At 44.4% G+C, this 15653-nt stretch overlaps 1 protein-coding gene across 1 annotated transcript in view; it reads left to right on the forward strand.

Moving 5' to 3' along the window:
- The window catches only part of LOC138516300 (uncharacterized), a 1253275-nt gene that overhangs the window by 310506 nt on the left and 927116 nt on the right, over positions 1-15653 (forward strand). The window contains exon 8 of the mRNA XM_069631312.1: positions 6132-6209. Within this exon, the coding sequence (XP_069487413.1) occupies positions 6132-6209 (78 nt within the window). The remainder of the gene's footprint in view (positions 1-6131; positions 6210-15653) is intronic.

Raw genomic sequence — 15653 nt, forward strand, 5'->3', positions numbered from 1 at the left:
TCAATCCACCTGAGGGAAATGTGGCAAAAAGTGCTGCTGCAGTGGCATCTGATGCCAAAGAGATTAAAAGCAATGTATCCCAACACGGATGGACAATGTTGGCAAGGATGTCATCAGGAAGGAGATTGGAAACATATATGGATATCATGCCCAATCATTGCAGACTTTTGGAGCGGTGTCAGGGTCCAAGCGGGAAAAATACTCCAAGGGATCGAAAATCTAGGGGAAAGAATACGGCTGGCGGGACCTTGGGATCCAAAACAAAAAACATACACCAAGCGCCAGCGGAAAGTGATCATGGTATTGGTGATAACAGCATGGTTAGCGATAGCCCAATGCTGGAAACAGGTGCCCCCAACACAACTCCAATGGCTCAGGAAAGTTTGGCACTTCGTTACTATGGAGTGGATGACCTACAAAATACAGGGAGCCTCCAAGAGCTTTCAGTCGGACTGGGGCCCGCTCCTTTAATATTCGCAGAGTGACTATATGCTGCAGTGGTGTCCCCACAGAATTTGTATCCTAAATTTGTTTTAAAATCTTAGAACTGTTCTGAGTAACTGTGACCAAGCGCCATGTTACAGATGTCTTGAGTTCCAAGGAAATAAGGGGGAGCGAGGGGGAAGGGGGAGAAGGGCACGTTTTGAAGTTGAAGCCTGTTATATGTTGAAACTAATAAAAAGATCTTAAAAAAATAAAAAATAAAAAAGAATAGATGTGTGTTAGAAAATAGCCCAGACACTTGGGTGGCTGTCCTTGACAGAATGTTTAAAACCATGCTGAAGGAAAACATTTTATAAGCTTCTTAGTAAACCGCCATCATAGTCCCGATTTTCAAAAAGGGGTCCCGTTTGAGTACCCTAAACTATAGACCAATCTCCCTTCTGGACTGCTCAGCAAAGATCTTCTCAGGCCTTGTTCTAAGAGACATGCTAAAATGGGCTAACGAGAATGGTAGAATGGATATTTTCCTAACAGGGTTTTGCCAGGAATTTGAAACCGAGATGAACGGCTTTATTCTGGAACTTTAGAAAGGGAGGGCTTTGAAGAATAGCAATTCACTGCATGCAGCATTCATAGATTTTTCTATCGCCTTTGACACTGTGCCGAGAAATAGGCTATGGCCAAATTAGACGAATGGGTCTGTCCCCCTACCTTATTGGCAATTCTGGTTGCGCTACATACAGACACCACTTTATGTGTCTGTTTGGATAAAGAGGGTACCGTATCTGCACCGATTCATACAGGATTGAAGCAAGGGTGCCTTCTGGCCCCAGTTTTATTCCTCCTTTTCATTTCAGATTTGGGGGATGCCTTCTCTAATATCAATTTCTTTCCCCCAAAACTGCATGATCAACCAATAAATATTTTACTGTATGCGAATTATCTGATTCTACTAGACCATACGCCTATAGGTCTGCAGCGCCAGTTGAAGGCCCTGGAGATATATATAAACCAGAATATGCTAACGATAAGTGTCCCAAAATCAAAAATGTTAACCCTGCATACAGGTTCGGGAAAAGTAGGTGAACACTTCAAATGGTGTATTGAAGGCTCATGCCTTGAGAAAGTGGATTCCTTTGTGTACCTAGTCTTCCAAATATTCCCTAAGGGAACCAAAACCAGGTTGCTTTTGGGAAAACAGTTGAAGATTAAGGATTTAGCCGCACAGGCTACTACTCTAAATAAGAAACAGGGCTACTTCTCGATTATTCCAGTCCAAGATGTTTATTGTAAAAAGGTGGTGCCGATAATCGATATAAATATGTAAATGTTTGTTTGTTCAAAATCTTAAATCTCCGAAAGTTGTTGAACGATTTGCTTTGAAATTTTGACACCATGTTGCATTCGATTAGGCACGTGTTTTTATATGCCTACTATACATAGATGTCACACCTGTGAAAGGTAAAAACATGCTTTTTCTGAAAAACAGCACCATCTGTTGGACGTAAAAGCAACACACGCTATACTAAATATTTTACTGAAAAACAGCAGCATCTGTTGGATGTAAAAGCAACACATGCTATACTGAATATTTTACGATTCCATTTCAACGTTTCCGATTTAGAATGGCTCAAATATGTGCAGAGGAAGCAGCAGAGCGACGTGCAGACAGACTTCAGGATGCATGGTTGCGAGCACAGCAATCGCGTTCTGCATCTTCAGATCTGCTTCGTTCTCAACAGAATGAACACAACAGGCTGAGAGTGGCTTACAGACGTCAACGAGAAACAGCAGATCAGCGTCAAACACGACTCCGTGCTCAGCAATCACGCAATTACAATCCCCTGGCATTCCGTTACAACCCAGCTGATGATTATAGTTTGAGCAGGCATGCTCTCATCGGCACCATGACTGAAGTGTGTCCTTATTGCAAGGTTCTGAAATTTAATGAAGAAACAAAAGCAATGTGTTGCGCCGCCGGAAAAATTAAACTGCCTCAACTTGGAGAAATGCCAGAGCCATTAAAAACTTTGCTTGCCGGATATACCGCTGAATCAAAGCATTTCCTATCTAACGTCAGGAAATACAACTCATGCTTCCAAATGACGTGGTTCGGTGCAGAAATCGTAACAGCTCAATTCATGCCAACTTGCGTTGGCAATCGCCATCAACAAAGCTCAAGGCCAATCGTTAGAATTGTGTGGTTTAGATCTAGACACAGATTGCTTCTCACATGGACTATTATATGTTGCGTGCTCTACACTCTGCAAACCAGACAGTCTCTATATCTGCACAGATAATGGAACAACAGAAAATATTGTATACCCACAAGCATTGTGAAATTAAACATATTAGAAACGTGCGCTTTCTCTTTTCTTTTCCATTTAACGATACTGAGCCACAGCAACGTGTGGCTGGGGACAGCTAGTAGCCTATAGGGCCGAGACAATGTTTTTTGTTCTTAAATGGCAATGGGTGAAGTTCGAGGGAGCATTTTGGAGGAGAGTGCTGGGCTTGCCACGTGGTGTCCCGGGCCCATGTTTTAAGGTATGAGTTAGGTCTGGTATCATTGGAAGCCTTGTAAATTGGAAACATTTAAACTTTCTTCGAAAGATCTATTTGGCGAAAGAGGGATCAACACAGGGGTTGTTACAGACTGCCTTAGAGGCAAACTCCCCGGTCGGCCTCGTAGAATGGTCGACCCACTGTCATGTAATATTAACCAGTGTTGACTCCACAGTGGAATATCTCCTAATGTACCCAACAAGGGTAAAAAAGAAGAGGTAATGGGAGGTTGACTGGATTGACACAATAGACCTTGTCAGGAAGTATCATCTCTACAGAGATATACTCCTGGATGCCAGACTGTGATGCTGGAAATGCATTGGAGGGACAGGGCCTCCATATCCTTGTCCTATAGTCCTTTTATCATGTGTGTTCTGTGTTACTTTCTGCACAGGAGTCCATGTGGGACTCCTGGCAGTACAGCTCTTCCTCTATTTGGTTTGTTGAACAGACCCTTGGGATATCCGTATGGTACCCATGGGTGGGGGTACAACCCTGTACTCCTAGTGTATGTTTTTGTGTACCTGTGTGTGGCCCACAGAGCAGGGTATGGGCTGGTGGCAGCTCCATGCTGAATTTGACAGGTGCCCTGAGTATCCTCCATTTTGGGATACCCGGGCCCTAACATTGGAATCAGATTGATTCCTGATAGGAGACAAGGTGGCCCCTGTGGCCTCTTGCTTTCGATTGCCTGTTAGCTTGTTTTCTAAAAGTCCTGGTAATCCCTGACTCTGTCCCTTCCCCTGACTAGCTGTTGGGTGGAAGTTCCATATATGGTATTGTGGGTAAGTCGAGGCCAGACTGGCTGGAGCCTTCCCAATGACTGTATGTTGTGGGTACACCCTTGGGGTGACACCTGGGTGAATGGAGTGTGTGACCAAGATACATTTCCTGTTATGGGTGTCTGGCTTCTGGTATGTAACACAAAGACTGAGACAGCCCTGCCCAAAACTGGTATGAATGCAGTATGGAGTGCTGAATGGCTGGGTGCTTGTCCCAATCCACATTCCATGTTGTGAGTGTCTGGATGGACAAGAATGGCCTGAATGCACTGTGAGCCTGATTGGCTGCCTGCCTGCATGAATGCCCTTCTGAATGATTGGTTGCCTGAGCGTCACCCAGCAAAGTGAATTAGAGACCAAACAGTATGTCTGGGCACCTCTCACTGATGAAAATTGTTCAGAAGCTGAATTTGAAACTTGATGCTTATTCTCGAAGCCGAGCTGGAAGAAGAAGGTTGATTGCTGTTACTGTCGACGCAGTCTGAAAGCTGCTGTGCCGTCGCGGACTGATCCAAGAGAGGACCTGGCTAGGAGACCTCTTCCCAAGCTACGAGGGACCATTGTGCACCAGCTAACCTTGACCAAGGCTCCCTGGAAGTCAGTCATCGAAAGGCTGCCAACCGGAGACGGTGGCTGTCAGGGGATCTGTAGCGAAGCGCCAGGACGTCGAGGCCATTGACGACCGCCCCCTTCGACTGATGTTCGGAGGACCGTTGTAATCTCATCGACTGGAGCAGCAACGCTCCATTGCCTAAGAACACTTTGAATCAAGGACTCCCTTGCTCATCACGGTCAACCGCTTTGTCCCACCAGAGAAAGTCAAGGTCGCGAACGAACCATGGAGAATCCACCGTTGGGATTCCCGCCACCCGAAGACCACAAAGACGCCAACGACCCGACGCCCTTGCTGGGCCAAAGTTCTTCATTGACTCTTTGCGGCAACTAACTATTGTCGTCGAGGTGCACCGCAAGCCTCATCTTCGACCGATCGTTGACGAGCACCGCCAGAACCGAAGCTGCTGCCTCGACTCCATTGTTCACCCTTTTCTTAGAGGGATCTCGTTGATCCGTGGCTCCTGCCTTAAACAGAGTTCACTCAAGAAGGATACGTCGACGACCCAACATCGAATTCTACTAAACAAGGTACATTGTGGTGCTAGAACTATTTTAGAAGTATATAAGACTCTGAAAAGCAATATAAGGACTGGGCGTGTTTATTATCTTATTTACAGGTTACCCAGGTGGGGGGATCCTCACAAAGAACTGTGACTTAGTAGCTAGAGTACTATCCTGCCAATTGCTTAACCAGTTTGTTTTCCTCCTCAAGTTTATTGTTGGTTCACTTTATTAATTGATTTGTATGCCATTTTGAAAATGTCTACAGTTGATGCATTTTAATGGAATCAAAGAATTAATTGTGGTACCACGTAGAGACTGTACATACTTACCCTTTTGGAATTGCCTCAGCACAAAGTGTGTTATTATATGTGTACATACCTTGAACCTTATTTATATAAAGAACTGTGTTTTTACTAACATAGTTTGTGGACATTCCTTTGTGGGTGCTTGGGGACTACACTGTACTTAAGAACCAGCCTGCATCACCTCCTGAGAGCTTAAGCCTTGATTGCTCGCCCACGTTTACCAAATAGAGAATCTTGGCTGGGGTGCTCTGTGCTTCTACTCTGCAATATAGAGGTGAGGAGTACAGGTACCCCGCTCCAGTCTTTGTACAGGCCTTATCATTCTTTACCTCATCACTTGACGAAATGTCTAGTATAACACTGGCGTTCTGAGTGTTTGTGACTCAGTTTAAATTTACTCCCTACAAATGAAATTTTGGGTGCACGTGGGGGTATAGCACGCACATGTAGGCGCTGCAGATTCTGCAATCTTGAAAATTCTATAGAAACCCTACAGCACCTTCTTTTGCATTGCGGTAAATTGACAACGGCTCGTAAGACTTTTTTCCTGCACCTCCTTAAGGATTTTAAGGAAGTCAACCTGGGCTGGGTCTGGCAACGGATTTTAACAGATAAGTCTTTCAAATGGTCATTGGCCACCATACGTTTTATGAAAGAGGTTTTGGTCCTTAACAAAGACTATTATGCAGAGGGTTCCATCACTAATGTGTAAAATTGTTTTCTTACTGTACAGGAGAAGCCTCTTTCTCATGTTAGCTTGTGTTCTTTTTCTGTTAAAGCTTTTATGAATTTTAATGTAAATGTTCTTGTATGTGAAACTGTGTATTTTTTGTGAAACGTTCTTTGTGAAGTATAACACAATCAAGTAAAAAAAATAGTTGTTTTTAACTATACTCCAACGTTGTCTTTCTCCTAGTCTTGCAGGTCATCTTATTGAATGCGGCGCTCAGTGCACAGGAGGAATATTTACAGACTGGCGGGCTGTTCCAGACTGGTAAGCAGCTGGCCTCATTGCTGTGTGGTAGGAAATAGACGTTTAATAGAAGGTATATTACAGTATCTGTTTGTTTTTCATAGGTGTAGAGATGGATATTAAAAAAAAACATAACTTGTATTGTTTTTGTAACCACTTACTTTCATCACCAAACTGTAAAAATGTGTGTGGTTCCAAAATTGGGAGGCATGTTCTCTTTATTCCTTTCAACTTAGAACTATCAAGTCTCAAATGCTTCTTGAAAGTGCAAAGGCTACAGATCACTGACACTGATGCCAAAACATTTGAGGTTGCTTAGGTATCAACAAATGTGATTCCAGCAAGTCACTATGGACTGCCTATATTGGGGTGGAACCAAGCCTGATTTACATGTGGTTGTCTGTCTTATGAATTGGAATAGTAGGCTAAAAAAAACTATAGTTTGTAAGGCTGCCAGGAGAATTTACCAGTGTTTATGATTAATTCAAAGCTTTTCGTTCCACCACTCAGTATTGCTCAGGAAACCTACCCCAGACGTCTTGAGAAAATACATCCTTTACTGCTGTTAAAGATCCTCACTGGATCTGTGGCACTTAGGGTAAATCAGGCAGCACTAAACATATACCACCTTCCAAATGACAGTTATGTTATGTTATTTTATTGGGCATTTGTTTAGTGCCTTTTACCATTGGTATGATTCCAAAGCACTGTTGGTTGAATGCCCTTGGGGACCGCAGTCCAGGTCAGTGGAGAGAGTAATGTAGTAAAACGTACTTGGGTGTACTCAGTATGTGTGCAGCCATTGTGGAATACATGGTCTGTAGCTGCATACTAGCATACTAGTGCTAGGTGTGGTGCGATGGTTGTGTGAGATCAGTAGAATGTGTGCAGCAAGGCCAATGGACTTGGGTATCTGCATTCTGGCTGCACTGGAGTTTGTGAACAAGATTGTGAGGTTTATAGCTGTATTCCAAAGACTGTTGAGGTGATTGTGGAGGTGTATAAGTATGTGTGCAGCTAGGCCGAATTAATCGAAGGGTGTAGCTGCATTCTACTGTTTGTTGGTGCAGAGGAAAGAGTTAGCATAATGGTGTGTTTGAGTGTCTGTATGCTTTCCAGGGGGACCCCTTTCCTGTTGAGCTTCCAGTGCCGTAGAGGGGGTGGTATCTCCCTGGGCTTCAGGCTGTCAGGCTAAGGTCCTTCCTCTGTCTTGTTGGGTCAGATTGCTTTGGCTAAGACTGACGAGTGGTGCAGGCAGATCTGTCCCAACTCATGTTGTTACTGTATAGGTGCTAGAGACGTCCTCGGTCGGTAGTTTTGCTGAATGGATTCCCCAATAGGCAGTTCTACTAAATAAATTCCCAGATCGTTGGGATTAGCAAAGAATAAGTGCTAGAATGCTCCTCGGTATATCGTTCTGCTCATGGCTTTCCAGATGAGCATGATTAGCAAGCATATGCATTTCTTGGACTGATCGTTTTTTTCATGCAGCAAGAAAAAGTGCAAATGCTTGTCTTCACTTCAGGTGGAAAATGTCTGTATGGGGTTTTCTAAAGCAGGTGAAAAGGTGGGCATCTCTGTGCCCACCGTTTGACCCCTGTAGCAGTGTAAAGCAGAAAAGGGTTCTTTATGGCACTTCTCAACATTAAAAACAAGGTGGAGTAGCGGTCTCATACTATACATGATCCATCTCTATCCTCCATATTTGGATGGAAATGTTAACAAAAAATACAATTCTTAAATGATGCATGTGGATTCAGTGAAGTCCTGCCAGCGGTACTTTATAAGTCTGCATCCGCTACTACCATTGGCTCGAATCTGGTGAAAGGGGCCCTCCGATTGCCACGTGTGGCAACCTGGCCAAAATAAACCACCAAAGTTGTAGTGATTGTGAACTATAATAACTTTTTCACATTCTTGCTGTTGCAAAGTCAATTTAAGATTGGAAAATCTGCTACCTGGTCTACGGATGTACTACAATGTTAAAAGGAGCAGGGGACTTTCAACGTTTCTTTCAATATTATTAACCACGATCTGGTCTTTCTTCTGAGTTGGCTATATGGTCTGCTTCTCGTAGAAAATATATAAATATTTAAATTGCACATAAAAGGCTCCAACCCACGGGCGTATAAAAAATATTTCTTACCTTTTTGATGTGTGCATAACGGGCTGTTAGCATCAGATAGTTGTACCATTTATTTCATTGTACTTGTGCCCATGTTTATTTTTACTGCATAATGCTGTTTTAAGTTGCATATCCGCAAAATAGACCTGCCATGTGGTTTTTGCCCTGTGCTTTGGCTATGTTTTTCTTTGGACTTTTTCCTGCCCTCTCAAATCAGCAAATGCAACATAAGGCATCCACTTTGCGTGCTTCAGCTTAGAGTTCCCGAGCAAAGTGGTGGTGTGTGCAGCCTGGCCGGATATCAGCCAGTCAAAAACTTTATTTCGGCGTTAAGCCATAAAAGCTTTGCACAAAGAGTATACGACAAAACAATAATTTAAACAAAAGCAATCCAGCCCAATTAAATGGGTAGTTGCATACATCAATCCCAGGGCCCAGACCTTTGAACTGTGAGGACAGAAATAAATTCCTAACTAAGGGGGCCAGGGTAAAATCAAGGTAGCATTAATTTATAATGTTCTAAGGGGGGTCTCAGCGGAGGAATATCAGCTATGGGCCTTTTCCCAAGTGGAAGGGTGTTCGGTACCGAAAGCAGTGGCCTCCTTGGGGCATTTACCAGGCCATAGTCACTGGGTTCAATTACACTATTCCCTGAGGGCTGATATCTTCCCAGAAATCTCAGTATGTCCCTGGCAATGCGTGGGTCCCAAAAGTCAATTCTAATGATATCAAGAGTACTACTAGTGCAGCTCAGGATTTGCTCTAGTGTTGCAGAAAGTCATCCCTTCACTGGCTGGATCCAATGTGTAGATTTGTCAACCAGTGCTTCCCTGGGTTCATAATCATTTGGTGCCAATTTGGGTACCCTATGCAAATGCACCCTATGCAAATGCAAATATAGTGTCCCCCCTACTCGGATGATATTTGCTTTCTGGTTTTTACATTGGGGGTAATGCAGGCATAATCATACTGCTTTTGGCATTGTCACATGCAGGTTTAGACCCTGTCACCCTCTTTACCCGCAAGCTAGCATTCTGCAACAGTATAGGGAGGCTAATTCTTGGTCGCTTCAGCGGTGGTTACAACTAGTTATTTCCGTTTTAGGCAGGGGCCCTTTGCCTACAGGACCAGTTGAATTATTCCCATTGAACAACCCTGTCCCACCCATGATGATTTTGGGGATTTTGGTGAATCCAGTGCCGCTAGGGTGGGTATTGGGCAAGGACAGTCCTGTTTCCACCAGATTATTTAGAGCCCTTTTCTCAACCTCTTCATTATGCAGTAGCTCCCCCTTGTGCAGCCCTTTCCCAACAACAGCCACCAGTGATCAAACCAGTTTTTTTTAGAATTAGGAGTTCAGCAAGAATAGAATTACACTGGCACTTCGTGGGCACTTGGCCCTCTCAATGGACCGCTTGTATGAATGTTTTGCCACATCTTCCCAGGATGGATTGTAGACTGAACATTCCTCTCTCCAAGTTAATATGGCTGGTTACTCCCACCGACATCCCCTACGTACACCCAGCCACATTTCCTCTGTTTTCAATCGGGCAAATTACTCCATCCAATAATGACCCATTATGTGGTCCGTGCAGATGCTGTTTGTGCTCGTCAGGACAGGAGGACTCGTCAGAAGTTACTATTTTAAGGGGCATAAGGCCATCCCCTCTATTTGATACATTTTCAACATTGGCCGGTGAGTGAAAATGCTCGAACTAGCACTGGCTGGGACATAGAACAGCAGGAGTAACTATAGACACAGTATCAAAGGTGTTAGTGGAAGTCCCAGTAGTCTGGATAATCTGGACTGTAGTTCCAGCCGTAGAAGTCCCCCTCCCCTAGAGGTCCAAGCTGATAGGGACGTTAAATGAGCCCAAAAACCTATGTATTTCACTTATAAGTGAATGGGCTGCCCCCTGGGGCACTGGGAGCTTGAATAGACTCGTTTCAACAGTACAGGATGAAAACGGCAAAACCCTTGCTCGTACTGTTACTGGATTTTTTCTTTTCACGGCCAACAACTTCCATTTGGATAAATATGCCAAGTCCGGTTCTAATGCTGTAGATATGGCAGGCAGAACGGGAGATGACATCCCAGAATTTAAATAGGGAATCAGGAAAGTTAGCAAAAGTCAACAATCCCTTTTAGGGGTATATGGCATAGGCGCATTGCACAAATCGAGTTCTACTAAATTCCACTTAGAGCCACAAAAACATCAGCAGCAACCCAACAGTCTCGTTCATCTCATTACTCTCAGAAAGATTAACAGCGCTTTTGACACTCCTTCCCACCTTGTCTCGCGTCTGCACAGATATGCAAACTAAGTGCTTAGCCAGTTCCACTTGCCTCATACATGACCTCCAGGGGCTGCACACTCCTGCAGAACGACAACAGAAACCACACCGAGGAATGCTAAGGCGATCTCCAATGATGGCAGCGGCGAAAAGAGTGTGAACCTGCCCAGTTGAACCTAAGTGAGCCTCAGCACATTGCTCGTTTTGACGTTGGGAGGCTTGGCCTGTGGCTTAGCCTGTGAGCGGCTTCTGGGCCTGGCACTCGCCTATTGACACGGTCTGCTGTCCGTGCCAGGCTGAGGCGCTCTACAATTGCTATGGGGGACTTGACTGTGGGCTGCTGCGCTCTGGCGATCGGAACAAGGTTAAGTGAGCGGGACACCTCCATGCAAAGATGTCCCCCGGCAGCCTCTAGCTACTTCTCCTTTTTCTGACAGGACGTTCACATTGGTAGCACAGTGGTGAATGGAAGAACGTTTCCCTCTTCTCAACGTTGCTGCGCGCGAACCCGGCAGGATTGCCTGAGACAGAGCAGTGCACTGTGCTGGCATGTGGGCCCAGGGGAGGGGTTAGGTAATGTGTTTTACCCAGTGGGCATGGCCAGAGATGGGAGATGGAATCCACGTTTCCATCCAGGACATGTTTGTTGCTGAGCAGATGTATGGCAAGATGCTGTCCATGCAGAAGCCCCATCCTGAATTTGGGATAAAAGGAGTTCTGTAGGGGTGCACCAGATCATCAACTGGAGCCATGATCACGAAGAAGAGGAGCACCATGCTGAAAATCCAGATGACTGCCACTGATGTTGACCAGCATTGCCAAAGTCAAGTCCCTGTGAAGCCCTACCTCTCTTGCAATGATCCAAGAAGACCTTTGTCAGTCCTGCGATTCTTGGGCTCTTGGGAGCAACCACTCTGGACCCATGCACAAGAGGCCTGCTGCCAGAAGCTGTCAGAAGTGTCCTGGGACCATTCTGTGGCCTACCCAACTTTGCACAAGTCCTATCCAGTGCATCGGTCACCATCCCATGTTGGAGCTTTGGATTCTGCACTGTGGCCTAAGACCATCCCTACTGGTGTAGCTGCTCTCCTGTAAGAAGAGGGGCATTCCTGGAGCTGAGCCATATTCACTACCATGTATCTCGCCTACCACCCCCTGATTGGGGTGAATTTCGTTGTTGCCCTTCTCTGCCATGTCCCGGCGATCTCCTGTCATTGTGGCAATTGCTGTTGCTGCTGTCTTGAAGTGTCTGTGCCATCCTGCTGCCCAAGCAAGGCGCTGAATCACCATCTACCTGGAACCAATCCCAAAGTAAGCAGTACCAACCATTCTTGGTACTCTAGGGGCTGGGGTGTTTTACTCAGAAAATCAGAGTTTGAGATACCTGCATTTCTCTTTTCTCACCGCCAACCTGCATAGGGGTTGTATGGGTGTAAAGTACACTCCCTTATTTTCCCTTGCCTTGATTAGTGAAGTTCTGGCCAAGGATGACCCCCCACCCCCAGGGTTAATCCCTATACAGTGGTGCGTTTGGATAGTACCCCTATATCCTAAAGTCCCAAAGTGCTTTGTATCTGAAACTGTACTCACCGGTTTGTTCTGAGGACATTGAGGACTTGTTAGTCCATGCTCAGGTACTTGCAAGAGTGAAAAGTTCAAGTTCGAAGCTACTAGCCAGCCAATAAAAGTAAATCTCCCTCCTCCGTTCTCCACATATAGATAGCACACCATCTCTTACCCTCCAAGAGTTACTTCTCACTCCCTAATAGCTAGTGGCAAGTGCACATTTCGATGCCTGCTTACCTGGAACATTAACTCTTTTGAGCCACAAGACCTACTTACCTGGTAGGAAGGATGGCTTAAGTTATAAGGGCCTTAGATGTATAAAGCAGAACAGAGTATATGGTTTAGAATTGTATTGCATTGTATTTTCCATTTACTGCTCACAGTTTTGCCTGTTATAATTACTTTGAACTGCTCTGAAGTGTAGGGGATCTCACCTTTTGATCTATTTATAGTGTGTGTGTGTTTTATAGAGTGTTTAATGACAGCTGCTTGACTTTTACTTTACCCACTTAGAGTTTAAAGTTCAAATAAATTAGTAATGTTTTACTCCTCTGTTGCTGGACTTATTTGAGTGCTTTGTGTGCGGTTGACACTGTACTGTTATATCACTCCAGAGTTTGGTTAGACCGAATTCTCAATTACACTGTTCATCAACTAGTGTGGCTTCTCAGAACCCTCACACAAGGCTGGCTCTGAAAATCCATCTTTACAGCAATATACCCTGTTAAGGATGGGCAGTTAGCAGCTTGCCTTTGGTGGGATTCCCAGTGAGGTGTGGGACATGAAGAATTCTGGGGGCAAAGGACACACTGGCCCTCATTACAACACTGGCGCTAAACCATGGCGCTATTAGCACCATGGTTGGTGCCGGTGTTGTAACGGGTCCACCATGGTTCAATGGGGAATTACCACCCCATTCCAAGGTTGGCGGGGCGGTAATTCCCCATTGAACCATGGCCCTTCCCCATTCCCATTTTCGCCCCATAGGGCTTTATGGGAATGGGGAAGGTGCTAAGTACGGTACCGCAAATTGCGGTACCGTACTTAGCACCACGGTCCCTTTGCGGGTCCCTACTTTAACGGCTGGTGTAGACCCGCAAAGGGACCTCGTAGTAAGGCGCTAAGTGTTTAACGGCGCCGCAGCCTTTTACGGCGCCGTTAAACACTTAGCGCCAGAGTCGTAATGAGGCCCACTGTGGTGCTGGAAAGGGAGGTTAGGGATTAGAGGTATCGGGTCCTGTACCTGCGGTCCTTTGAAGGTACATTTTAGGTAGGGAGATGGCTAAGTTGTCAGTGATTCCACGTGTTCAATTACACTTCCACACTTCCATCACTCCGGTCCTGGGGACATCCTGGCTTGTGTGGAGAGAGGGGCAGAGTAAACAACAGTAAGTGATTGAAATAGATACCGACACTCAACACCTTGCATATGACCATGTGGTTGGCGATCAGACCTGATACTTGGTTTGGAATCACACAAGTGCAGTTTTGATTAGACATTTCTTTGTCATAATCCAACCAGTGCTCTGGATAAAGAACTTGTGTTCTGCCATTTTGAAAAAATAGAAGAGACTTCCTCTTTGCTATATTCCAACCAGTGTTTGGGATGGAACGTTTGTTTTGTCATCCTGAGGAGAGTATTTGGTAAAAGAGACATTTGTATTGCCTTTAAGAGACTGGTCGTGACACAGAACATTGTGAAAGGTTATCCTGAAATACTCTACGGGAAGGGAACCAACCCCTGGACATAAGGATTGTTTGGTTGAAGTTTTATGTTTGAGTTTTTGCACAGTTCTGTTGAGTCTAACTTTGAAACATTTACCTTGCACCTTTTGCTTGTGTTTGTTAGTGTGAGGGCCAGATTTAGTTTGAACACAAGGTCAGCCTGTTTTAGTTTTAGTTTCATAGGAAGGGATATTCACGTTAGGATAGTGAAAGTTAGGCCTTCATCAAAACCCCTTTCTGTAAATAAAATGGCCAATGTTGACAATATTACCACTTTGTGTGCTCTGATTTCTGACCCCTCACAATAGTGTGAATTGATAGGTTATAAAGAACAGTTTGAACACAATTGAAACAGACTCAAAAGGTTAAAAAAAAACGTACAATTCATCAGAATGTGTGAAGAGACACAAGTATGGAAATCCCAATTTGAATTGTATGTAAGCCCAAATAAAGATTGTTGTTGAGGATATATGGATCCCTCAGGAATTGTAAAACAAAATCCAACACTCTTGGAGTCGTCTTGGTCAAATACATAGACATGTTAATAATCACCTTCTTGTCTAGTGCTTAATTCTACATTTTAAACCTCTCTCATTCAGGTTGTATGCTAGGGAGGAAAATTTTAAGTTACAGACTCTAGTCAGCATAGTGATTTCCCTGTCCCCTGATTTGAATGCCAATTCTCCACATGCATAAGGAAAATGTTCCTTTCTTGCTAAGAATCCCTTGTCACTGGCTAGTGCACATTTTATGGCCTGCAGATGTATGGGGGGTTGCCTTAACTCGCTTTGCAAACTTACTGCTAATCTCTTCCACATGCTGATTGATTGGAAAATAATGTTATATTTGCGGTCAGATATTTAGGACATACTTTGATTTGGGGCTAAACACACCTAATACATGATCCTTTTCAAAGTATCGATGAAATAATTATCAGTACAGCAAAGAATGCAGATAATAAAAGTAATGATGGCAAATACCATTGTCGGCCTAATATGTGAATTTCTGAATGTTGTAGTATAATCTGCTAGGTAAATGATGGGCACTAGAATTGGCTGATCAATGCGCTTGATCTTAGGTTGAAGGTAAGTACCCTGCTGCTGGTGATGGGGTTCCCATGAGAAAGTACCCTTCTGTCTCTATGTAGTGTGCTTTCAAGAGAGTGAGTTTGGGCCCTGTTCACCCGAGCACTGGTTAATCAGTTTGTAGAAATGAATGACAATAAATGGATGCAGTCCAATTTGGTAGTGCTGTTTTTATTACTAGTTGTCGGCCATCTTTCGAGACCTCATTCAGAACACCACAAGTCCAGATGGGCTCTCAGCCAGGCTAATCGGCCCATCATGGATTTGTAGGCCTCCTCAAGGTCTACCTTGACCAACTGGACACTCGTCCCAAACGGAATATTTTGTGCATCTCACATGACACCAGGTCAACTGAATTACACTGGACCTGAATCCACTAATACCCATGTGGTTTCCTACCTACAACAATTCATCCTGTTTTTTCTTTTTTTTAATGTTCTGCATATCAGCTGTTAAAAAAAAACAGCATTACACTATGATTAATTGTCAATTTTGTTATGTGCTTTGTACAGGCCCCGAACACCCCAAAAAATACCTTGCCTAAGAGAAATAGAACATTGAACCCTTGAATCCAGGTTTGGAGATGAGCAATATCTATAAAGAGGGTAGTTGGTTCATCAGTTTTATTTAGCAGCAGAAGACACTCCACCCTTGTGACTGTGTATCAGT

The sequence above is a fragment of the Ambystoma mexicanum genome, chromosome 6q (assembly GCF_040938575.1).
Source record: "Ambystoma mexicanum isolate Mex_15411 chromosome 6q, UKY_AmexF1_1, whole genome shotgun sequence".
Classification (NCBI taxonomy): Eukaryota; Metazoa; Chordata; class Amphibia; order Caudata; family Ambystomatidae; genus Ambystoma; species Ambystoma mexicanum.